The sequence below is a fragment of the Protopterus annectens genome, chromosome 7.part0, assembly GCF_019279795.1.
Source record: "Protopterus annectens isolate FY-2018-M chromosome 7.part0, PAN1.0, whole genome shotgun sequence".
NCBI lineage: Eukaryota > Metazoa > Chordata > Ceratodontiformes > Protopteridae > Protopterus > Protopterus annectens.
In genome coordinates, this window is record NC_056739.1 from 851,859,671 (window position 1) to 851,887,189 (window position 27,519).

Genomic DNA, 27,519 nt, shown 5'->3' on the forward strand with positions numbered 1-27,519 from the left:
GAGGTGTTGCCTGTTTGACTAATGAATCTGCCAAGCAGCCAGGTTTAGGGTTTTGAGCTGACCGTGCAGGATCTGATTGTTTTGTTGAGTCAGAAGGTGAGGAATTTGAGGCAAAATCCATGGTGAGCCTTGAGCTAAGTTCTTCAAGATTGGGTACCAGTGCTGGCGTGGCCAGTCTGGAGCAATTAGGATCATCTGTGGTTTTTCTTGTCTGGCTTTTAGGAGTACCTTTGAAAGGAGAGGCAGTGGTGGGAAGGCATAAACTTTTAGGCTTTTCCAGCTGAATGAGAGAGCATCCACTTTCCATGCTTGTGTGTGATAAGTCCTTGTGCAGAATTTTTGTAGTTGGCAATTCAGTGGGGGAGGCACAAAGATCTATGTTTGGGCATCCCCATTTTTGCGTTACCATGCTGAAGATTTGTGGACTCTATTTCCATTTGTGAGGGTCCATGATATTTCTGCTTAGATAGTCTGCCAGAGTATTTTTCTTTCCTGGCAGGAATTGTGCTTGCAGATGAACTTGATACGTTAGAGCGGTGTTCCACAAGGTCATGGCTTGCCTGCATAGGGGATAAGAATGAGTGCCCCCTTGCTTGTTTATGTACCACATTACTGTGGTGTTGTCTGTCTTTAATAATAATTGTCCTTGATGCAGAAGGTCCTTAGAAGCTATTAGGGCATTTTGAACAGCCAACATCTCTTTCTGATTGATGTGAAGATGCATTTGGTCTGTGGTCCACTTGCCCTGAATGCATTTTCCTGCCATGTGTGCTCCCAGGCATAATCCGAAGCATCTGTTGTTAGAGTCTGCCTGGCTGTGGGTAGGGTAAAAGGCTGACCCTTGTTTAGGTGACATGCCTGTGCCCACCATCGAAACTCCTGTTGTAGGCAGGGAATCATTGGTATTACTGCTTCTAAACTGTGAGAGCATTGAGTCCAAACACTTTTTAGGTACCACTGTAATTTCCTCATATGCAGTCTGGCATATGGTATTAGTAGTATGCAGGATGCCATGAATCCCAGGGCCTGCAGGATTTTTCTTGCAGGGAGATGGGACTCTTTTGCCAGTAATTGAAAATATTGAGTTAGTTGAACTTGTCTGTCTGGCGTGAGATAAGCCATCTGGCCCGTTGTATTTAAGCTGGCACCCAGGAATATAATCTGTTGTGGGGGCACTAATTTTGACTTCTTTTCGTTTACTGTGTACCCTATTGAAATTAGCAACCTTTTTATAAACGTCAGATGCTGTAGAAGAATGTCCTTTGTCTCTGCTTGAATGAGGCAGTCGTCCAGGTATGGATATATTTTAATTCCTTTTTGATTGCAAAATGCAATTACTGGTGCCAGGCACTTTGTAAAGACACTGGGCGCAGTAGATAAGCCAAAGGGCAGTGCAGAGAATTGGTAGCGCATTGTACCTGCTTTGAATCTGAGGTATCTTCTGCAATTTTGTCTGATAGGGACATGCAGGTATGCCTCTGAGGTCCAGAGTAACAAGCCAAGCCTTCTTGCCCAGCATGGGTAGAAGCTGCTGTAATGTCAACATTTTGTATTTGCGAATATCCTGGTAAGTATTTAGAATTGAAGGTCTAGTATGGGCCTCCAGGCCTTGTCCTTTCTGGGGACCAGGAAGAGTCTTGAGTAAAATCCTTGCCCTTGTTCCTGTTGTGGTACTTTTTGAATAGCTCTCATGTCCATGAGGGCTGAAATTTGTTTTTGTGCCTCTGCCCATTGATTGTGTGGCAGGTCTGGCATTCCTTTTAGCCTTGGTAAAGTATGAAAGTGGAACCTGTAACCTTGAGACACAATATTCAGAACCCATTTGTCTTGGGTGATTGTTTTGAGAAAAAAGTGCTACTTTTCCCCCTAAGGGGGCTGCCAAAAGGTAAGTGCTTGGCGTACGAAGGGGGAAGTCATTAGGACAGTTTCCTGTAAGGTTGAGACATCTGCCCCATGGGTGTCTGTATCTGCCTCTCTGTGGCCTGACACTGGAAAGGACCAATTCTTTGTTGGCCAATTTCTGCTAAATCGAGGTGGCTGTACCTGTAAGAAATCCTTGACTGTTTGCATAGATTTAGCTTTATCCTCCATTTTCTTTAACACCTCTTCTGCCTTAACACCAAACAAGGTACCATGCTGTAAAGGAGCATCCAATAATTTTGCCTTAACATGATCAGGTAAACTCTGCTCCTTTAACCAAGCATGTCTTCAATCACAGAACCTATAACTGCGGCTCTACAAGAGGCCTCTAAAGAATCCACACAACCACCTCTAAAAACAGAGGGAAGAGGAGGGGGGACCGTAGACTGCAGCATCTTGTGGATCTCTAACATCTACATTTATGGTAGGTACAAACTGTTTCATCTTCTTCTGTCATTGTCCTGCTACAAGATTGTTCCATTTGAAAGAAAGAGCATCCACTTTCCAGGCTGTGGATGAAACCTTTTTACAAACTTTGGCAGCTGGTAATTTAGTGGAGAAGCGAACAGATCTATGTCTGGAGTTCCCCATGACACTGACACTGCTCTCAACACAGGATATCAAAACCATATTGCAGAGTTTGTTTACCCACCTGTTCTACTGCATGTACCAAATCCTGCATTTCTTTATAGTCAATACCTTCTGAACTTGCAAGCATCTACCTTTGACTTTAATTGGGCCATTAAATATTGTTGGTACTTCAACATGTGAAACTGGCAATTTAAAGCCCTTACTGCTAAAGTTGCAGAAGTATAAACTTTCTTTCCCCATCTATCCAAAACTCTAGAATCTTTGTCAGAGGGTACTGGATTTTTACAATGGAAGCCTTAACCCCTTTTGGACCCTGACTAATAGTTTCTGGATCAGCAGAAGGACTCTTATAAAGAAATTTGTGAGAGTCAGGCACTCTGTAATACCTATCTGGCTTAACAGGAGCAGTAGGCATAGAATCAGGATTAAGAGAAGCCTCTGCAAACACATCATCCACAACATCCAGCACAGGAGGAATAGCCAGGGGCCTGTGCTGAGGCAAAAAAAAAATTCCCTGAGCCTTTTCCTGGAATCTGAATAATCCTGACTTTCCCAATGGAAATGCTCCCTCATGGTATGAGAATACTCCTGCAAGTCTTCAGCCAAGACTCAGAAACATCCGGAGCCTGCTCAAAACTTCCCAACTCTTTCCACCTAGGCCTCTTCTTATCAGGAGGGGCAAAGAACTAATATTAGTAATTAAATCTTTCTGCTCTTTTGAGCATGTGCTTCTTTCTTGACAGACCCCTGATGAACTAGTGACAGACTCCAGAGAACCCTCGGCGGAACCCCGGTCCACCCGACACCTCAAGAACACGGCGTCCGTGCGGGGCGGCTCCTCCTGTCCTGGACTTAACAGCCTTGTCTTTGCGCTTCGAAGAAGCGGAGCATCCGACGCCCCGGCATATTTGCTACCGCACCGCGAACTAACCTGGCACAATCTGAAGTTTCCCCAAAAGAATAATCCTCAGGTGGAGAGGCTGAAGGGATAGATTCTTCAACATCAGAGTCCTCATAGGGTGGTAGAGAGTATCCCTGGTCTGAAGAGGAATCAGAGGAAATGGAAACCTGATCAGAGGAATCATAGTCTGTATCCTGCCTAGGCTTTTTCTCAGGATGGGGATGGGAACCCCTGATTAGAGTAATGAGGTCTTCGGCCATTTTAAGCATCTGTTTTTTAGGCATGGAGGACTGTCCTGGAGAATACTGTACTTGCTTCTTTGTCTTTAATGGTACTTTTGTCTTGGCTGTTGCTTTAATGGTAAGTTGTGAAGGTCTGAAAACACCCTCAGAAGCCGATGCCTGCTCAGCGGCTCCGGACCCATCTGAGGGATTAGTTTCCGTAGGTCCAATACCTTGAGTTTCCAGAGGCCTAGTTGTCTCCACGTCGGAGGTGGCCTGTGGCTCTGAGGTAGCAGGTGTCAGGGGCTGCAAAGCACCTCACTGAGAACCGGCGACTGGCCTAGAAGAGGTTTCGTCGTCGGTTTTGGATCTCGGATGCCTGTCTATCTTTGTCTTTTCGTTTTTTCGGAATTGCGGTAGTCAGTTGATCCGACGGCATACTATAATTGAACCTTCTGCCAATGTAGTGCAAAGCAAAATAAAAACGTGTTTTTATAGAGCGTTTGTTAAATCTAGCACAAAACCGACAACTAGTGACGTCGTGATCAGGGCCTAGGCATGGAATACAGTAAGAATGGAAGTCCTTATGAGGTATTTGCTTCCCACAAGAAATACAATTATTAACTTTTTCTGACATCGGTCTGAGGCAAGAAAAAAGTTTCCCCAAAGGGGTACTTAGCTTTATTGAAAACTTCAGATCTGAAATTCGACTTTGAAAATCTCAGGAGTCGGCTGACCGGCACTTGCAAACTGCTTCTGCTTCGGGCACCGCATGGCAAGAAAGACTGAAGAAAATGGCGTTGGATGCATCTTATATACCCCTGGCGCACTGACGTCAGGGAAGAAGTGACAGCAACCGACGCCGGACCAAGACTTTGGAACTCTGGCTGACTGCAGGACCACCTGACGGCAGGAGTAACCCAAGTGTAATGACTGCAGCAGTGTAACACGATGAACATCCGCACTAAACATGCAGTAGCAAAAGCGTAATAGTCTTCCCCAACGGGGCACTTATCGAAAAGAATAATTCTTGGTGATCAGACAGACGGCAAATTGGAATTGTTTCTTTACTATGCTTGCACATGTAACTAAACTATGTAATGTGGAGCTTTTCTCCCAGGGCGTCCATTGAAAAAAGGCTCCCTGAACCCAACGGACCTCCCCAGTCATAATACTTGAAATAAATAAAAAATAAAATAAATCACTGGTCAAAAGTATTTAAGAAAAGTCAAAACCCCTCTAGCTCTGGATTCTATACATCTACATAATAAACCTGTACTTTAGTGTTCTGACCTGACTGGCAGGACACTTTCTTAAAAGGCAGCAGTAATATACTCTCGTAACCTTTAATCTCACATGTGCTCTAAACAGGAGCAATGTTTAAGCCTCTCTTGTTCTGGTTACTTATACCCTAACTAATCTTACATGTGCAATGAAACGGGATTAATACTGATAACCATTAGCCCCTGTACAAGCGGGTATGGTGCTCTGACTTGTCGATTCTTGACACATGGTTTATCAAGGTTTTAGGTATCAGCATGACTTTCTGGGTAACCAGTTTTCTGATGAAGCTTTGGTCTTCAAAGTGAAAGCGCTTTTATTCTTCTTCTGTGAAATGTGATTTTCTATGGCATAACTGTCATCGGTTTACCTATGCATGAAGCACTAGGCCCCAGACATCAGAAACAAAAGCTCAATGTAAAAAAAAAAAACTGTGCTAAAGTGGAAAACCAGCACAAAGGATCCCATATTACAATTCTAGTTAACCGTATTTACTAGTAGTTTTTATTTGTTGATTTCTTTTGAGCCACTTCTGTCTTTTTTTGGAAAAAAAAAAAAAAAAGAATACAATTGTGACAGATGCTCCAATGTTGAGGTGGATTCTGGAGAATAACAACTGGTCCAACTAGGCGAAAGCTGAAGCTCAAGGAAAAAAAAAGCAGACATACAATGACCTACTCAGAAGTCCACAGACACTGAAGAAACAGAAAATGAAGACATATGGTAACCCATGATGAAGTCCACAGAAGAAAGCTTTTAAATTTTAGCAAGTCTCCTGACAATTGGACAGTGGCAAGAACAGCAGACATCTTTTCATAGAGAAGGGGCTCAGAGACAAACTCCTGAACATCCAGTTGTGGAGATGCAAAATGCAAACATGAATAAACTTGTACGGAAGAGGTCCAACCATCAAAATCTATTGGGAGAACTCTTTCACAGAGGCAACCTCCATAATCTCTTATCACCAAATAAGACAGCAATGAGATTTATTTACTTTTAAGCTTTATTCCCCCTTTTATTCAAAGCATTCCCTGAAGGCTGTTCGCTAATGAGGTCTCAGAGTTCAAAAAAAATGATGATGGGCTTGGGTTCATGGTCCATAAACAGAAAAAGCAAACCAATGATGTTTTTATTCTGCTTTCTCTGTCCAAAAGAGCTATAACAAAACTGTAGCTCTGAGCTCTCTTTGGATTAAACTTGAGCAAAACAAAACAAATTAAAAATATTGCTATTGTTTCAATTTTACTTTGACAATATTACTTTCATATTGTTCCTCGTCTTCCTTGTCTCCTGTTCTGGGATGGGTGTGGGTCACTGTTGTTTCTACTTTACTTACAAATTGCTACGTATTAAAATTCTACTGTGATATTTTATTAATTTTTCTGTGTGCAACTGTTTCCTGCATTGAGAATGAAGCACTGTAATCTCGCACAGCTACACTGTTGTGTAATTTTAAATGACAAAGTTTTCTTGGTCTTGACTTGACAAATACCTGTCAATTTGCTGAAAGTAAATGAACAGCAATATGAATGTCTAATAAACATTGCTGAAAACGAGGGTTGGCTCTCCATCACTGTCTCAGAAGGGAGCCACACCCTTAAAGGAACTGCTTGAAGACATTCTCAGCAAGACAGTAATTATCTGCAGTCACCATGTTCAAATTAATGTTGTGCCTTTTTAAACACTCAATTTCAAGTCACTACAGATGTAAAGATTCTGCAATTAAAGTACTAAATGAACATATTACACAGCTCTTAGCAGTACCAAAATTGGTGTTAAAATTGTCTTTACATCAAATAAGGAATAAAATGTAAAACTTTTCCACACTACCTTAACTGCAACCATATGTAAAGTGCAGCTAATTAAGACACTGCACCAAATATGCGACTAATTACAGCTTACTTCTGCTGCAATACACTTCACTAAGCATGCTCAATAACTGCTGGGCAGGGAATATGCAAAAAATACAGAAGTAGTTGGAATAACGTAATAATAAAACAATGTTGAAAATGTCAGCAACTGGAAGCTACTAACTGACCAAAGCAAAAACCACAGCTGACAGTAAGAATGTTAAATATTATAATATATTATACCAAAGGGCTCTGGCGGACTTAAATTTGCAGATGACTGCAAGGTGAGAGGTCACCGAATCACATGAGACAAGCCATCCTGCAGGAAGGATGGTCCCAAATAACTAACTGGTACCAAAATCAAGGACAAACTAAATGCCAAAAAATCCATTAATGTATCCTTTGGGGAGACATTTACACCCCATGGAACTACCACACTGACAATTCCTGTTAAGACTTGACCCAGTTTGGAATTTGAGAACTTATGTGGACAGTGATCTAAATTTCAAACACCATGTGTCCACTACCATAAAAAAGTCCTCCTATGTTGCACAGCTTACAAACAAAGGGATTGTGTCTAGATCTAGGGATGTCAAGCCACCCTTTACTTAGCCCTTTATTAGGTCAATCATTGAATATAATGCCCCCTTTGGCACACATCTGTCCAGACATGCAAAAACTGGAAACCCCGTAGATATCTTGCTAAAAGGATACAAGACCTAAACAATATATCCTACATGACTGACTCAAAGTCCTTTTACTATACCCAGTATCCTACAGACTGCTAAGAGGTGACCTGTGTTTGCCAAGGCATACTCCAACTCAATACTGATTAATTTACTGTACATCAGCAAGACAAATGGCATCAGAAATACTTGGTCAAGAGATATAAGCTCCTGCAACATCAACGGAATGGTTTGAAGGGACAGCTCCATCTCGCACAGGATACCTCTGCTCTGGAACAGATTTCACATTCACATTAAACAAAGTTCACCACTGTCCATATTCAAGTACTACTTGGATCTATGGATGGGAAACAACAAATTTAACCAAAAACTGCCAGCTGTACATCTAATGGACAGAGGCAGCTCCTAAATGCTTTATCCTGTGCATGTCTCTATTAAAATTATCTACAGTATGGTCTTAATTATATATTAATCTTAGTGAAAATAACTATCGACCATGGGATGGGTAAGGCCAATTGAATACCAAACGGGATAGGTTATTTTAAGCACCAAAAGTGAAATTAGCTAGGCTTAAAATGGTCTGCAAAGGTAGCTAGCCTAGTACATACTTAAACTATTAAACATATTAAGACTAAAAATGGAAATCTTGGTATGTACAGCCTAGCAAATATTTTGCACAATAAGGCATCTCAAAGAATTCAAGAACTGCATATGTATACAGTACCCAGAAAACTATACACCCCAGCCTTGCTGTCAGTTCTGATAAGAACATTACACATTCTATGAAAACGATGACTTCCAAAATGTTTTGTTTTCCCTTACTAACAGCTTAAAGCAGTTTTAACTCTTCATGGCGCCTCTGTGCTTAAATATGAGTGCGATGTGAGACGGTAGGAATTGCATGTTGTTACACAGAGTGCCTTCTACCAGCGCATGTAACTTTGCAGCCATATTGTAACTCCACTGTTGAAAATTAAGTTGAAAAAGTAACTGAACTTTGTTAGTTACCTTGTCATCTTAAGTTTGGGTGTGGAGTTGCATGGTGTTTATATTTGACTTTCCCGATAAAATCGGCTTACAATGCACTCTGTAGTTTCCTCTCCACAGCAAGCCGATTTAATACACCGTTAATCAAGCAAGTGATGGTAGCCAATGGGAGTCTTGCAATCCAAGCCACCATTTGTTTAACACCTCCACCCCTGACCTAATATTACTTTGTTCTGTCCAAATAAAGAGGGTTTGCACGAGTAATATTTAAAAAAAGGTCCCTAGTTTGATCAGCTTTCTTGCTCTTAGAAGCAATGCATATAGACTCCTCCCAAATGTTCCTTGCAAGTGTTTATCAACTTTCAAAAGGTTGTAAGAGAAATATTTAAAAAATGTTCCTATTTTGTCCAGCTTTCTTGCAGTTCCCAACTCCATATCCTACTGAATATTCCTAGTAGTGCAAAATCTGTTATTCTATCCCCTTTCAAAGTTTGTAAAAGCAATATTTAAAACAAACACTCGCCTAATTTTGTCCAGCTGTCTTGCTCTAACAGGTAGAGACGTGTACTTCCAAAAAGGAATTTGGTCATTATTATGCCTGCCCCTCCCACGTTAGAAGGACTCGTGTCTGTAACATTTCTTCTCATGGCTCTGCCGTTAATTGGCTTGTTCTACATCGGACTTTCCCAGGAAACAAATGTTACAGACCCACTGAAAAAAATCAAATAGTGCAATGTTCTTCTCGGAAATAAGCCCATACAATAGCTCCTAGAAAGGCTGTACAAGCACTTTCATTCCTTTATTCATTCATAAAAAACAGAACTTCAGATGGAGCTATTGTGTGGCGCTTATACAGCCTTTCTAGGAGCTATTGTGTGGGCTTATTTCAGAGAAGAACCTTGCACTATTTGATCTTTTTTCAGTGACTTTGTGGATTATTGATTTTTTATTCTGTGTTGGAGAGGTATCTGATGAAGTTCCGTTTTTTTATGAATGAATAAAGGAATGAAAGCGCTTATACAGCCTTTCTAGGAGCTACTATGTGGGCTTATTTCCAAGAAGAACCTTGCACCATTTGATTTTTTCAGTGACTTTGTGGATTATTGATTTTTTATTAAATGTTACAGACCAGAAATATGTGGCATAAATCTTTCACAGGTATGATTGTCTACTCAGCAGTTTGTGTGTGTGAGAAAGGGATTGCTATTCTTGTCTACCTGGCTAAGTCATACCATTCGTTATGGAAGAATGCCTTGTGAGAAAACTATATTATGAATTAGGTCTTACTGTACAATATATCACTACCGGTAATGTATACATCAATGCAATGTGAGTTCTTAAATGATGCCAACTTCAATATTTTTTTAAAAAATGCCAGAATGGAGCATTTCCCCCATAAATTATGAAGTAAAGTAATTATAACAGGATTTCCTTTAAATGTCATCAGTCATTAAACTTAACAGTTTGAGGTCAATTGTGTGCTTTCATATCCCATCAGCAAGCACTGATTAGCCTTTTACATAGGTCTACCTTGACAGGAACTGTTCATCATAAAGCCATCAAGTATTGCAAAGGATGAGCACATCACTGATTGGTGATAATCGGGTGCAGTGAGCATAGAGTGCCAGGGTGTAGGGTATGACTGTATTTGGGAATACTGGACTACTGGCTTACCACGGGTTATATAACATATTTGAATTTGTGGAACTAGGAAGGGGTGTCGACACCAGTATTCTACAAGGAAATATTGTAAATAAATTCAGTTTTGTGGAAGGGAGGAGCCATTAGATCACTGGGCATGTTTTTTTCTATATTTAGGTGGATATTTAGGTAATGTTTGTCTGCTGGGGGGAGTTGGCATACTTTCTAGATAACCTTGAAAGTAACCCAACAGACTTAGAAAGTATTAGACACCCAATCAAGGATCACCATATTACATACCCCAGGGATAAATCTATGAATAGCCATTCAGTCATTGACATTGGTCTTAAAGGTACATCATGTGTTCCTATGTTTTATGAACAAGGGAAGTCCGTTCCATACACAGGGGATATACTGGGTCTGTCACATAAGCAGGCTCTATTTATGTGTCAGTGAAGGATAAGGTCCTTGACAAGAGTGATTTGTGGTGTCACTAGCATTTTACAGGTGAAAGGGACCAAGCAGGGAAGGGTCTTTCATGGTGTGCAAGGCTAGGCACAAATCACCATGAAGGAGCCTGTATAAAATGGAATACAGTGAGAAGACTTCTAATCTATCAGAATAGCTCAGGGAGTTTAGACCATAATTAATCTACATGCCAGCTGTGCAGCACAGAAGGTAAAGCCCTAACTATGATGTAGTCACCAACGTAGAACTGGCATCCCGAGTGATCCCAGAAGCATGCTACAGAAGATGGCAATGAGTTGCTGCTGCTAGCTTGCTCATCCTGGGAGGTGGCTGTGGCTTGCCACATAGGTGACATCTAGTAGGAGCACTAGGTGTTACACCTACTGGAGTGTAAGCCTACTGAGCTTACACTGTCTGGTAGCATTCAGACTCATAAGCCAAGGGAAACTAAGCCTTAGAAAGCAGAAAGAGTGGAGCTCAGAAGAACTGTCAAAGGGGGTGGGGGTTCTTCCAGGCGAGAGAGGGTAAGGTACCCTGAAGGACCAGCAATTTGGCCCATTCCCTACCACTTGGCTCTCAGCAGAAAATGGAGGGCTGATTAGGATTCTTGGACAGGAATAAATGGGCCATAGGGCTGTCACCACCTATCCTAGGAATACATGGCTCCCATCCCTTTAGAATGAATGGACTGACTGGATGCAAGTAAAGCAGGCATTTGTCTAGGTCCTGCAGGCAAAGATTTCTTGGATAAGAATTTTTGAAGCCTTTCTAGTTTGACAAGATATTTAGAGAGATACATGCCAAGATGAGGGGGTTCCATGGCATTTGGTTGAATACTCATTTCGCTGAATGACAAATGATGGAATTCAAATTGTTGAAAGCCCTTTTAGCTGAATGATCATGGGACTGAAGGTCTATTTCACTGAATGTGGCATAGCTACACTTAGTGCTCTAATATTGAAGTAGAATATGTACAACTATATGAAGTAAGTAACTTTATCTTGTGATTGGTGTTATTTTCATATAACTGTTGCCAATGTTGTTTTGATTTGTGCACTGACAGTGACTTCGTTTGTGTGGCATTTTTGCTTTTCTCTTGAGTTGTGCAACCATGGCATTAATATATTTAAAAAGGAGGATGTGGGTGCAACAGTGCAATTCTGGCATCTGTTTAGTCAATTTTGCTTTGCACTTGTATTATCTGCATGGACTGTGTTTATTTTTATGAGGGTCGTATGTCAAGTACATGTTTGTGTCCTGAAGATAACAGTACTACTGTGTCTTTTTGAAAAAAAAAGGGGGGGGGCAATGAACATGACAGAAATAAATAAGCAACTAGTAAATTCTGCAACATCCACAAGAGGGCAATGAACATGACAGAATAAATATGCAACTAGTAAATTCTGCAACATCCACAAGAAACAGTCTGAAGTCCTGTGCAGTAGTAAGCTGTCAGTTGTGCATGTTACAGGAAGAATCATTCACCTACCTACTGAAAGTTCAGATCTCCTAATGTCAAGTACTTTTTTGGATGCCTTAGGCGAAATTAATGTATTTCGCTTGGTATGATGGTGCTACCAAAAAGGGGTGGGGGTGTTTTATAGACTGATGCTATATGCAAATAAAGGTGTCAACCTAATGCAGTGTAAAAGACTATCCAGTTGGGCATTTTATTGTCTTGGGAGCTGGCTCTATTATGTGTTATAATGCAGCTTTGTTGACAGTCATGGCATGCTACCACGACCTGTTCTCTGTCCTGGTCTATCTGAGCATTTTATTTAGTGCAAATATGGTGTAGACACAGCACAAGTTATCTTTGGCTCAGTTTTCAGAGATGGTTGATATAGGTTTTTATGTATCCAGTTTTCAAGCATATACTTGAATTAACTATAAACAAATATAAAGAGATGGGACTGAATATGTACATTTGCGATGGACAGATTTTAACAATATTCAAATACTGTCTTGAAGAACACTGCTGCTAAATAAGTCTGTCGAAATGTTGCAATGCTGGATAACAGTGCCGATAAATATATCCAGAGGTTCTGCACGTATATTTTGATTCTCCTGAGTAATATCAACTGAAACAGTATTTTCTACTGAAAAATGCTGGATATTTGACCACACCTGTATACATGTACAAGGGGTTCGACTGGGTGAAAGTTTCATTTTGGTGCATGTACATACCAGGAAATGTTAATGAAGGCTCGTTTGACAAAATATTCATTCTGGTGCCTGCGCATACATCAACATTCTACTGAAGGGGTCACTTAGGTGAATTTTTGGTGGTTGCACATACTATGAAATGTTACCGAAGGGTCATTTGGGGAAATGTTTAAATTTGGTGACTGTACATACCTCAACATTTTACTGAAGGGGTCGCTTGGGTGAATGTCTCATGTTGGTGCATGTGTATACCTGGACATACTAATGAAAATGTTGCTTGGGGAAATAATTCATTGTGTATCAGTGAAGTGCTTGTGCATACATGGTCAGACTGCTGAAGTAACCACTGGGCAAAATAGTTTATAGCGTCATTTTGGTGCTTGTGCATACACAACACAAACAACTGAAGGGGTTACTGGGGAAAATAATTTGTTATTGTGTCAGGGAAAAGCATTTGCATATTTAGACAATCCATTTGTCCACTTTACTTATTTATTTACTTTATGTTTACTGGTACAGTGCACTGATCTCAATGGACTGTTTGCAGGCATCACACATAAGACATGTTCGCTCATAAGACATGAACAAAACATTTTCAGATACGAGGATATGATAAAGAACATTAATTTGCAGACACAAGACTATGGTACAACATTTAGGTCAAGAAACTGTATTGAGCATGCAGTCAAAACATGTTTGGGTGGGTTGAAAAGCTTAGTGAGATGTATTTTATCACTGATTTTTGTCCTTGCTCAGCCAGTTATTTTGGACAATATTTCTTCCTTTTTCACTTCTGTGTCTTATTCTAAACACAGGGATGGGTAGGTGAGATAAAATGAATTACTACTTTTGGAGTAAGTCTTACATGGATCAACAAGATCATTTATATATTGCTGACTTTGTTATTTTTGTTTCTGATTCTACTCAGCAGTTGGCTCAGTGAGATAAATGTTATTACTTGCACAGTAGTACCATCACAGAGCAAACATACTTTAGGTAATATTCCTGACTCTGTCAGTCATATGTGGAATGTAGGTGGAGGAAGGGTTTACTAATATACAACTGTTATGCTATTTTTACTGAATTACTTTGGTCTTCTACTAACAGATGGTAATGAGTCCGTGCTACATAACACCTATACAAGGTAATATAATGAATGCCTACCCAACAGTTTATGTGCAGCAATTGTCACCTCTGTCTGAGCATGCAGAACCTTGGAGTAACGAAATGCAGGTCATTGTCACATTAACAGTAACTGCAGTTACAGTATAACACAGTCACTCTCACTTGTCAGGCAAAACTTTCAGCAGCTGCCACTGTTATTCACATAACTAGAAGTCATTATCACATTGATGAGTGCACAAGCCAAATTTGGGTTTCAGTTTATGTGAAATCATTTTAAGCCCCTAATACCCAATTTTGAAAACTGTATTAGTACTTACAACATGGTAAAGGAACTGCGTATGTGTGCTGTACACATGTACAGATATCACAGTTTTTTTAGGTCTTATGTTATTTTTACTTTATTTTAAATTTGTTGATCGTGTTTGTCCGTCTGAGGTGATAACCCTATTTCAGTGGAGGCCCAGGGAGAAAAAACTCCACAATATTTACATTTAAAAAATTTTACACAAAGAAGACATTAACAATGCTTAAGCAAAAAATACACAAAAGGAAAATCTAACATTATAATTAGAGAAAAAAGTACAATCATAGAAAATGTGTAGGGTTATTGAGTTTACATTACATTTGGAAATATATCAACATTGAGAGAAAAAAAAGGCAATTGTAGATACAGCCAGATGTAATAAGATAAGATATGCAGGGGGTATATTAGTAAGAGTGCATTAATAGGGACTAAGACAGAATAATAAAGTTAAGGGAGGAAGACAGATGGTTGTAAATGTGAATAGGAATAAATAGAAGGCTGACAGAGAAATAGAGATAGGACAGGATGGCGACTTTTGGGGGGGTAAGTACAGTGGCATATCCAGTGGCTTTATAGTAAGTCTTCGACAGCTGATATGAAAACTTTTGGTTGTTTAAGACATCAAATCTCCAGCAGGAGTTTGTTCCAGGAGATGGTAGGGTGATAGCTATAGAGATTTTGACCAGTTTTGCTCTTGGGTTTGTAGATGTGTAGTAGGTTTTGGTCTGAGCTTCAAAGGGACCTAGAAGGGGTGTATGAGGAGATAAGAGGAGTCAAGCTAGGACAGAAAGAAAGTTGATAAAGGATAGAGTGAATAATTTGAAGTTGTGAGAGGAGAAGCTGTTGGGGTGTGAGGTTATGAAAATTAATTTTTTTATATTTTGGTAAATAAATTTGCTAGGGAACATGTCAATGTGCTAAGTAATACCTCAATTTGAAAACTGTATTACTACTTGCAACATAGTAAAAGAACTGTGTCTGTATGCCGCACACATGTACAGATATGACAGTTTGCTTAGGACATAGGTTATGAAAATTATATTTTTTTTCATCTTTTGGTAAACAACTGTGCTAGGGAACATGTCAATGTGCTAAGTAACACCTCATTTTGAAGACAGTAAGTCCTTACAACATGGTAAAAGAACTGTGTATGCTGTACACATGTACAGACATCAGTTTGTTCAGTCTTGTAAGATTATGAAAGTTATACACTTGCCATATTTCTCATTATTATACCCCTTTCTTTGTAAAGGAGCATGCTGACAACACGCATGATGCATCGTTTTGAAGCTGACATGGCGCCACACAACCTGTACAGTGATATGTAGTCTCTGTTACAGGTGATAAGATATTATGCTTTAATTATCAATTATGAGAAATATATTAGTCACATTTCTGTGAATATCTCAGTAAAGGATCATCCCACAGTAATGGTTATGGTATCATTTTAAAGCTGACATTTATACAAATTAATTACAAATTGTATGGGTCTACATGTCACATTCAACAAGATATTGTGATTTGTTTTAGCAAAAAGGTAAAAAATATGCATAATATCAACATTCTTTGGCAAATATTTAATGAGTTAGATACACATTACCAACATTTACACTGTTGGAAAGGTCAGTGCCTGCTGAACAACTTTTGCATTTACATTATTACTCTAGCTTGTACGGTTAAAGACTTATGAACATTTGTTTTCTGTATGGTATTACAAATGGATTATTTAAAAATGAGCTCAGGCTACACTGTTATTCTCCTATGGTGGAAGCAAGTAGAGAGCATTTTCTGAGCTGCTCTTGAGTGAATGAGTTAAAACATGTTACTCTTTCAGCAGCATCAGTCTCCCTTCTCCTTTCCTCCTCATACATCAAACATATGCAACACAGTATTCTAACTGCTGCTCATGGCTTCTTCCTTGGTTTTACTAAATGACAGGATTTATTCAGTCTGGACTTCATAGAGGATGCACCACAGCAAATCTAAGTTCATTACCTTACAGAAGGAAGCATGAGGTAGTGGATACTACCAGTATCCTTGTCCTGGATGGACTGGGGGTCGATAAGATGCCTCAAGTTCTGATACATTATTTCTGTGATAAATGGAGTAAATGGAGCCTGCAAAGTAAACAAATGCATTAGTCACACTGATCTAATCAATAGCAGGTATGCTCTTACAGTATCAACTGATCTACAAAGAGAAACCCTCCTTGATGGGTTCTTCATTCAATTTACCCTTTCTACTGGTCAATAATTCAGCCAATGTTTCATGAAGATTCCATACTCAAGATTCATGTACTCCACTGTGATGCAGGGTGTGAGTTTACATACCCAATATATAACAGTGCCTACACCCTTAGAGGCAGACAAGTTGTTACTACCCGCAAGATGGCCTCTTCTTACTACTCTAGACATGGTGACACAACACCTACAGTGCTAAAAAGTAATACACACATGTATATTCACTCAACTTACTGTGAATTGCAATAGCCATGGGGTTGGATTGGAGGTGGGGCTAACCAACCATCCACAAGGAGATAGACGGCAGACATTCCTGACTCATCAAAAGAGGTCCTTTTAACAGCCAACTAAAATAAGTTGTTGTCCTAGCAGATCTTTTTCCAGACTGAATCCCAAGCACTAACTACCAAGGTGAAAAAAATGGAGAAAAGTTTAAGTAACAAGGCTCAAATGACTGAATATTGCAGTGCAGAAGCAGGCAATGGAGGCACATACGTCTTTGGTGGAGTGGATTCTAACCACAGCATTTCTCCAGGAAGCAGTTTAACTAATGGCAAAAGATAATGCAATTAACTATCCACTTGAAAAGTGCCTACTTGGCAGGTGTCAGCCCTTTACTCCCTAGAGCAAAAGGGATAAACAGACTGCTTTTGTAAAAGTTGTACATCTGCATTAGGTAAAATCTTGGCCAGTGGTATATATCCAGGGAGTGATGGTCTCCCTATTCCTTTACTCCATTTTCCACCATGCTAAATAATGTGGAAAGATGAATGGACTAGTTCAGGGACTCTCTGGAAAGAATTTTCTGAAAGAAATATGAGTTATTCATAAGGATTATCCAATTCTCGTGTACGACCAGATATGCTTCCATACATGAGTACCTGAAGTTCTGAGGTTCAAATTCCAGGGAAAGAGTTTTAAGGCATTCTTTAGCTATGTCTGCCCACCTCAAAGACAATACACAATTGTGGTCAGAGCTTATTGTAAATGGAGCCACCTATACTGAGCCAAAAGATATAGCAAACCTACTGGTCGATAAATTCAGCTCCAACTGTACCTCTCTCTGCCCCGCAACCTTCCCTCAGGAAGTACCATCAAATACAACTTCCCCCTGCTATCATTAGGGAACAGGTCCTTAATGATCTCTCTAAAGCCAAGAACACTGCCATCAATGGGCCCAGAGAATATCCCCGGATGCCTTCTAAATAGCATGAAACATGACCTATCAGGGCCTCTGGAATTGCTACTTAACTATAACCTCTAAACAGGCTTAGTGCCTCATGAACGGAGAACAGCAACAGTCATCCCTCTGCACAATGGTGAGCCATCTACAGATGCTGAAAAAGTACAGTTGTGTACACTTACCATAAATGTAGATGTTTGAGTGTATTCACTGTTGCAGTCATTACACTTGGGTTATCCTGCTGACAGGCTACCCTCAGTCGGCCTGAATTCCAAAGTCTAGGTCCGGCATCGGTTGCTGTCGTCTCTTCCCTGACGTCAGTGCGCCAGGGGTATAAAAGATGCAGCAGACACCATTTTCTTCAGTTTTTCTTGCTCCAGATGTCAGGTGCCCCCAAAAGGGAAGGCTAAAAATATGCCAATAAAACATGCATGCACCAAAATATATTACATCTTCATCTACAAGCAAATACACCACATAGGTTGTATAGATTAGAGAAGCGCAGCTAAGTTCCAGCAAAAAGAGATGGGGGATGGTGGGTGGGTAATCTGGACTGCAACAGTGAATATACTCGAACATCTACATTTATGGTAAGTGTACACAACTGTACTATGTTCTTCGTGTTTCACTGTTGCAGTCATTATACTTGGGTTGAATCCCAAAGCTATGGTTGGGAGGCTGGAGCTAAATAGCATTAGGAGCGGCTATGAGGCCCTGCAGAACTGCAGTGGCAAAGCCTGCCCTGGATTTAGAGTAGACTGGTAAATGATAGTGCTTTGTAAAGGTGTGCACTGAACTCCAGGTGGCAGCCTCTAAAATGCCATTGGTTGGTACTCCCCTGAGGAAGGCTGCTGAAGTGGCTGCTGCACTGGTTGAATGTGGCCTAATGCCCTTAGGCACTGGCTTGCCATGTTGCGAATAGCAGAAACTAATACAGTGGCATATCCACTTTGAAATAGTCTGCTTTGAGATGGCCTTTCCTTGTGATCCTGCAGCATATGCCACTAGTAGTTGCTCAGTCTTTCTGAAAGCTTTGGTTCTGTTCAAGTAGAAGCGTAGCTGTCTGTGTATGTCCAAAGAATGCAGAATTCTCTCCCCCTTATTCTGTGGGTTTGGATAAAAAGTAGGCAGATGAATAGTTTGGTTAAGGGCCACACTGGACACTACCTTAGGCATAAATGTCGGGTTTGTCCTCAGAGTAACCCTGTCTGGATAAAAAATAATAAAAAGTTCCACAGCCATGAGTGCCTGTAGCTCTGAGACTCGTCTTGCAGAGGTTATTGCTAAGAGCAGAGCTGTTTTCCAAGATAAAAACTTTATATCAGCTGTAGCGGCTGGCTCAATAGGGGGCAGAGTGAGTTTTTTCCAAAACATAATTGAGGTCCCATGCAGGTACTGGTGATCTCCTTGGAGGCCTTAAGTTTATGGCTCCTCTGAGGTATTGCCTTAACAAAGGATGAGAAAAGACTGGTGGCTCTGTATTGTAATGAGCGGAAATGGCAGAGGCATGAATTTTAATTGATGAAAAGGACAGGCCTTTGTCCAGCATCTCAGTTAAGTACTGCAAAATCTGAGGAATATTTGGTACTTCTGTGTCAATTCCTTGTGCCTGGTTCCAGGCACAGAATCTCTTCCATTTTCCAGCATAAGACTTTATAGTACTACGCCTCCTGGCCTCCAAAATGACATCCATCACCGCTTTAGTGAGAGGTGCGTTTTGTATGACTACATTATTCGCCATGCTGCCAGATTTAAGGTCTTGAGTTGGCTGTGCAGGATCTGATTGTTTTGTTGGGACAGTAGGTGAGGTATTTGAGGTAAGGTCCAGGCTGGGCATTGAGACAAGTTCCTTAGGATTGGATACCAGTACTGGCGGGGCCAGTCTGGGGCATTCAGTATCATTTTTGGCTTCTCCTGTCTGACCTTTAGGAGTACCTTTGGAGAGGAGAGGCAGTGGAGGAAAGGCATATACTGTTAAGTTTTTCCAGCTGAAAGACAGGGCATCCACTTTCCATGCTTGTCTGAGATAAGTCCGTGTTCAGAATCTCTTTAGTTGGCAGTTGTGAGGAGAGGCAAATAGGTCTATGTCCGGGCATCCCCATTTCCTTGCTATCATATTGAAGACTTGTGGATCCAATTTCCACTCGTGGGGATCCATGAAGTTTCTGCTTAGTTCGTCTGCCAGAGTATTTATCTTTCCTGGCAGGAATTGTGCCTACAGATGTACTTGGTAAGTCAATGCTATGTCCCACAAAGTCATGGCTAGTCTGCAGAGGGGGTAAGAATGAGTGCCTCCCTCCCTGCTTGTTTATATACCACATGGCCATGGTATTGTCTGTCTTTATCAGTAGTTGTCCCGGATGAAGTAGGTCCTTGAGGGCTGTCGGCATTCTGAACAGCTAGCATCTCTTTTTGATTGATATGTAGATGCATTTGGTTGGCGGACCATGTGCCTCGAATACATCTTCCTGCCATGTGTACCCCCAAGGCATAATCTGATGCATCCATTGTCAATGTCAGCCTGGCTGGGGGTAAGGTGAATGGCTGTCCCTTGTTCTGGTGACAGGCCTTCGCCCACCATTGAAACTCCTGTTGCAGGCAGTGAATGAGAGCAATTATTGTTTCCAGGCTAAGGCAATGCTGAGTCCAAACACTTTTTAGGTACCATTGAAGTTTCCTCATATGCAGTCTTGCATATGGAATTAGATGCCATGAAGTCCAAAGCCTGCAGAATTTTTCTTGCAGATAACTGGGCCTTTGTTGCCAATAGTTTGAAATAGGTAGTCAGTTGCCTTTGTTTGTCTGGCGTGAGATAAGCCATCTGGGCAGTTGTATTTAAGCTTGCACCCAGGAATATTATCTCTTGAGAGGGTACTAGTTTTGATTTCTGTTCGTTGACTGTGTACCCTAGGCATGGTAGTAATCTCTTTACAAACGCCAGATGCTGTAGTAGAATGTCCTTGTTCTCTGCTTGTATGAGGCAGTCGTCCAAGTAAGGATATATTTGTATTCCTCTTTGTCTGCAGAATGCAATTACTGGTGCCAGGCACTTTGTGAAGACCCTGGGCGCAGTAGATAAGCCAAAGGGCAGTGCAGAGAACTGGTAGTGCAATGAACCAGCTTTGAATCTGAGGTATCTTCTGCATGTTTGTCTGACTGGGACATGCAGGTATGCCTCTTTTAGGTCTAAAGTCATAAGCCAAGCCTTCTTGCTCAGCATGGGCAGAAGCTGCTGTAAGGTCAACATTTTGAATTTTGGTATATCCAGACATGTGTTTAGAATAGATAGGTCCAGTACTGGTCTCCAGGCTTTGTCCTTTCTGGGTACCAAGAACAGTCTTGAATAAAATCTTTGTCCTTGCTCTTGTTCTGGTACTTGTTGAATGGCCCTCATGTCCATGAGGGATGAGACTTGTTTTTGTGTCTCTGCCCATTGTTTTTTTGGTAGGTCTGGCCAACCGTTTGCCCTTGGCAGGGTATGAAAGTGAAATTTGTAGCCCTGTGACACTATGTCTAAGACCCATTTGTCCTGGGTTATTATGTGCCAATTTTGAGAAAAAAGTGCTAGTTTTCCCCCTAAAGGTGCTGCCAGAAGAGAAGTGCTTGGCGCAGGCAGGGGGAAGTCATTGGGACTGTTTCCTGTAAGGCTGTGATTTGTCTTCTCCACTTTTGGAGGTAGAAGCACCCCATTGTTTAGACCTGTAAGACCCTTGGGGCTGGGATCTGCCTCTTGGGCGTCTGTATCTGCCCTTTTGTGGTCTGTCTGACACTGGAAAGGACCAATTCTTTGTAGGCCAGTGGCTGCTAAATCTTGGAGGCTGCACCTGTAAGAAATCCTTGACTGTTTGCATAGCTTTAGCTTTGTCCTCCATTTTCTTTAACACCAAACAAAATATCATGCTGTAATGGAGCATCTAATAATTTTGCTTTAACATGATCTGGTAAATTTTGTTCCTTTAACCAAGCATGCCTCCTAATTACAGAACTCGTGACAGCGGCCCTGCAGGAGGCCTCCAAAGAATCAAAACCACATTGCAAAGTATGCTTTCCAACTTGCTCAGCTGCATGCAATAAATCCTGCATTTCTTTGTTTTCTGCACCTTCAGAATTTATCAACATTTTCTGTTTAAGCAGTGACATAATATATTGCTGATATTTGAGCATATGAAACTGACAATTTAAAGCCCTTATAGCCAAGGTAGCAGAGGTGTAAGTCTTCTTTCCCCATCTGTCTAATGCCCTAGAATCCCTGTCGGAGGGGGTAGGTTTTTTTTGCAGTGGATGCCTTGACCCCTTTGGGACCCTGAGAAATAGTTTCTGGGTCAGCAGCAGGGTTTTTGAACAGGAATTTATGAGAGTCAGACACCCTGTAGTACCTGTCCGGCTTAACAGGAGCTGGAGGTAAGGAGTCAGGGGTCAGACTGGACTCTGAAAATACATCATCTACAATGTCTAACACAGGCGGAATAGCTAGGGGCCTGTGTCGTGGGAGTAAAAGGAAGTCCCTGAGCCTTTTCTTAGATTCAGAATAATCTTGGCTCTCCCAGTGGAAATGTTCCCTCATGTTATGCAAGGTTTCCCCAAAAGAATAATCCTCAGGAGAGGCTGAAGGGATAGATTCTTCAGCATCATAATCCTCATAGGGAGGGAGAGAGTATTCCTGATCAGAAGAGGAATCTGAAGAAATGGAAACCTGATCTGAAGATTCATATTCTGTCTCTTGCCTAGGCCTCTTACCAGGAGGGGGATGGGAACCCCTGATCAAAGTAATTAAGTCTTCGGCCATTTTGAGCATCTGTTTTTTGGGTGTGGAGGCCTGACCATGAGGCTGTTGTACTTGTTTCTTTGTCTTTAAAGATGCTTTAGTCCTTGCCTTTGTAGCTAGAGTCGCTTTAATGTACAATTGAGTAGGTCTGAAAACACCCTCAGAAGCAGATGCCTGCTCAGCGGCTCCAGACCCATCTGAGGGAATAGTTTCCGAAGGTCCAATACCTTGAGCTTCCAGCGGCCTAGGCAACTCCATGTGAGAGTCTATAGCGGCCTGCGGGTCCAAAGTAGCAGGCGCCAGGGGCTGCGAAAGCGCCTCATTGAGAGCCGGCGAACCGGTGACTGGCTTAGAAGAAGCCTCGTCGTCGGTTTTAGACCTCGGATGCCTGTCCTTTTCTTTTTCTTTGTGTTTCTTGTGAATTGCGGTAGTCGGCTGGCTATCAGACGGCATTGTGTAATTAAATCTTCGGCCAAAATAGTGAAATGCAAAATCGTTCCGGCGCTTTATAGTGCGCTGGTTAAATCTAGCACAAAACTGACAACAAGCAACGTCATGGTCAGGGCCTAGGCAAGGAATACAGTAAGAATGAAAATCCTTAGGAGGTATTTGCTTCCCACAAGAAATACAATTATTAACTTTTAGTGACATCGGTCTGGAGCAAGAAAAAGTTTTCCCCAACGGGGTACTTAGCTTTTAATGAAGACTTCGGATCTGAAATTTGAACATGAAAATCTCAGGAGTCGGCCGACCGGCACTTGCGAACTGCTTCTGCTTCGGGCACAGCGTGGCAAGAAAGACCGAAGAAAATGGCGTCGGCTGCATCTTTTATACCCCTGGCGCACTGACGTGAGGGAAGAGGCGACAGCAACCGACGCCGGACCTAGACTTTGTAATTCAGGCCGACTGAGGGTAGCCTGCCAGCAGGATAACCCAAGTGTAATGACTGCAACAGTGAAACACGAAGAACATCTACAGAACCATAAGTCTCACTAGTCTTACATGTAAAGCCATGGAAAGAATGATCACGGAAATGATCAACAGTGACATAGTAAACCTCCAAAAACTGAACCCAACCTAGTTTGGTTTCGTCAAGGGCAGATCATGCCTACTCAACCTGGCAGACTTCTTTGAGAAGGTCACCAAAGCAATGGAGGAGGGCAAAATGGTTCGCACTGCCTACCTTGACCTGGCCAAGGAATTTGACAATCCCCCACTCGGGCATTGTTGACAAACACAGGAGTTAAAGTACAAACTCGTATGTCAATCAGTGGATGGACAACTGGCTCACGCACAGGACCCAGGAAGTAAGGATTGGGGAGTCTACATCAACAAAGAGGCCAGTCACAAGTGGAGTCCCTCCGGGATCAGTTCTTGGACTGCCCCTTTTTGGCATTTACTTCTCTAAAGTCAAGGCCAATGTCAGTGGTCTCTGGCTGACTAAACTTGCAGATGATTGCAAATTAGGAGCTGTCACTGAATCCCACACTGAAACAAATGTTATCCAGGAGAGGCTGACGCAGACAAACAACTCGTGTCAGAGCCATGGACTAAAATTAAATGCCAATAAATGCAAAACAGTATCCTTCGGGAAGTCATCCACCTCTGCTATCATAGGTTCATAGATGTTTGCTAGGATAACAACCACAGCCTTTTTAAGCCTAGCCATGCATCCCAAACCTCTGACAAGTTTTTAAACCCTTGATAAGTGTAAGCATGGGCCTAGGAGATGAACCATTTACAGGTTACCTGTTTGCATCAGAGACATAAGTGCCAAACCAAGGATGAATTTCTGGTTTACCATCCAATGGTCCAAGTCACACTTGATTTGGATTAGGGAGGAACTCTACTTCACATGGATGGGGAGCCTGTTCCATAGATGGGGCAGTCTCTGGGATACATACCATATCTCTCCAGCAGGTCCTATTTATACCGCAGGCAAGGTTTTAAGTCTTTAGAATGGGTAATTCTGGTACTGTTTGTTTTGTGGATATGCAGGAGGTCCATCAGAGTGGGGTCTGACAATGCCCTGTATGCCAGGCAGATCTCCCCTCGAAAGCCTGTAAGAGACATAATACAGGGATAGGGCCTTGAGGCGGTCTGCATAGGAAATATTACTTATGCCCTGTATTCTTTTAATGAGGAACCTCTGTGGACGATTCATTTGTTGGATATGCCTGGGTAGGTACATACCAAAGGGGGCACTGTACTCAACGATGGGTCTGATGAATGCCAAATACAGTGGAACAATGACTTCCTTGGACTTAGAAGCCATACCTTTGCTTATAAGTTGTGCAACATAGAATGATTTTCTCACCACTGTAGACACGTGACGTTCAAAGGCTAGATTACTACTGATGTGTGTTCCTAAGTCCCTGACTACTGGGTCAACGCTAAGGGGTGTGTTGTTAATATCATAGTTACTAGGGATGGAGGACCTCCCAAAGGATACTAGTATGCATTTCTTGACATTTGGCTTTAGTCCATGACTGGGACACCAGTTGTTTGTCTGTGTCACCCCCTCCTGGAGAACATTTGTGTCAGTGTGAGATTCAATGATAGCTCCTAATTTGAAATCGTCTGCAAATTTAGTCAGCCAGAGACCACTGAGATTGGCCTTGACTTCTGAGAAGTAAATGCCAAAAAGGAGCTGTCCAAGGAATGATCCCTGAGGGACTCTCCACTTGTGACTGGCCTCTAAGTAGAGGTGGACTCCCCAATTCTAACTTCCTGGGTCCTGTCTGTGAGCCAGTTGTCTATCCGCCGGGTGACATACAGGTTTGTACCTAACCTCCTGAGGTTGTCAGCAATGCCCGAGTGAGGTATTGTGTCAAATGCCTTGGTCAGGTCAAGGTAGGCAGTGTGAAGAATTTTGCCCTCACCCATTGCTTTGGTGATCTTCTCAAAGAAGTCCACCAGGTTAAGTAGGAATGATCTGCCCTTGACGAAACCAAACTGGGTTGGGTCAGTGTCTGGAGATTAACTACATCTCTATTGATCATCTATATGATAACTCTTTCCATGGCTTTACATACAAGACTAGTGACACTTATGGATCTGTAGTTTCCAGGGTCTGTAGATGACCAACCTTTGTGCAGAGGGATGACTGCTGCCTTTCTCCATTCATGTGGCACAAAGCCTGTTTGGAGGCTACAGTTGAATAGTAATTCCAGAGGCCCTGATAGGTCATGTTTCATGCTATTTAAAAGGCATCCTGGGATATTGTCTGGGCCCACTGATGCAGTGTTCTTGGTCTTAGAGAGTGAGCATTAAGGACCTGTTCCCTAGTGATAGTAGTGGGAGTTATATCTGATGATATTTCATGAGGGAAGGTTGAGGGGGAGACCGGAGTGAAGCTGGAGGTGAGTTTATCAGCCAGTAGGTTAGTTACATTTTCTGGCTCAGTATAGGTGGCTCCATTTACAATGAGCTCTGCACACAACTGTGTATTGCCTTTGAGGTTGCAGACATAGCTAAAGAATGTCTTGTGGTTGTCCTTGGCCTGGGAGCCCAAACTTACCTCAAAGTTGGCTTTGGTAGACTTCATTTGCCCTCTGAGTTGTTTGTTTAGTTTAATGAGACTGCTTTTATCCTACTGGGTGCTGCACCTCCTAATTTTTGCCATGATTTTCTTCCTCCTGTTATACAACTGACTGAATTTGTGACTCCACCAGGGTGGCTTGTGTTCTGAGTTAGTTCTGTACTTCTTCCAGGTGGGTAAGGCTGCCTCGATGCAGCTATTAACATGCTTGTACAGGGTTTCTGTGAACAGTTTGGCATAGGCAGTAGTGTTTTCAGGGTTTAAAGGGGCTTGAAATTTTGCCAGAATCTCACTTAACTGCAGGAGGTTAGCCTTAGAATAGTTCCTGAATATTCCCAGTATAGCTGGGGGTCCAAGTTTTATTTCTACTTCAAAGGAGACCATTGTGTGGTCCGACCTTACCAGGGAAAGCATTACAGTAGGGAGTGTGCAGCACTCTCCCATATTAGTGAGAACCAGATCCAGTATGGTTGCACCCCTGGTTGGTGTATTGACCATCTGGTCCTAGGAATGTGTCGTACAAAATCCAGAAATCTGTGCATGTACGTTTGATGTTGTATAGGATTCTCAGTTAATAGTGTGGTAATTAAAGTAACCCATAAATATGGCATTGGGTTGGATGGTTAGTGTTTCTAATAAGTTTAAATACATGGCATGGGTTTCCTGGGTCATAGAGTGGGACCTATAGCTTGTAAGGAAGTGGTACTGGATTTTACCTATGGTGATCTGAACATGGAACACCTCAAGTGCATTGTCCTGTTTGACCAGCCTTGAAGTCTATTTATTTTTGATGTAAACAGAGACACCTCTCCCTTCAGTCCCTGCCTGTGAAGTAGCTGGTCCTAATGTGTGGAAGGCATTATAACCCTGCACTGTTGGTGTGCTGTCCACAGCTTAAACCATGTCTCAGAGACCGCACAGACATCAGCATTTTCTAGGGTAAAGAGAGCTTCCAGGGAGTGGAGTTTTATGTTGAGGCTAGCATTGAGCAGTAATGCCTTTAGATTTTCTTGGTTTTGATTTGCTATTTCGGAAGCATTTTCAGTTTGGCATTGCCTAAAAAAAGGCACTATGGGGGAAAACAATGTTTTACCTAATATTCGAAAGCCTAGAGGGGAGAAGTGCAGACCATCCCTGGCAAAGCAGCGTGGTCTGTTGACCATCTCCTTCCATGCTGACAAATACTGCATCCCCTTAGAATGACACCAGTTGTCATATTGCCAACACACCCCTTAGAGCTGACCCAGTAGTCAGGGACATAGGGACACACACAGTAATATAGCCTTTGACCATCACATATCTACAGTAATGAGGAAATTGTTCTGTGTTGTGCAACTTATAAACAAAGGTATGGCATCTAAGTCCAAGGAAGTTATTTTTTAACTGTATTTGGCATTCATTAGACCTATCATTAAGTAAAATGCCCCCTTTGGTATGTACCTAACCAAGCATATGCAACAATTGGAACGTCCACAGAGGTTTCTCATTAAAAGAATACAGGGAGTAAGTAATAGGCTCTATCCCTGTATTCTGTCTCCTATAGGCTTTTAATGGGAGATTATTGCCTGACATATGGCATTGTCAGACCCCACTCTGAGGGAACTCTTGCATATCAGCAAAACAAACAGCACCAGCATTACCCATTCTAA

At 41.8% G+C, this 27,519-nt stretch overlaps 1 protein-coding gene across 2 annotated transcripts in view; it reads right to left on the reverse strand.

The window, feature by feature from the left end:
* IARS1 (isoleucyl-tRNA synthetase 1) overlaps positions 1-27,519 on the reverse strand; it is a 1,809,950-nt gene that overhangs the window by 642,902 nt on the left and 1,139,529 nt on the right. For both annotated transcript variants that reach the window (XM_044077404.1, XM_044077403.1), the window contains one exon: positions 16,137-16,258. In XM_044077404.1, coding sequence (XP_043933339.1) covers positions 16,137-16,258 — 122 coding nt within the window. The remainder of the gene's footprint in view (positions 1-16,136; positions 16,259-27,519) is intronic.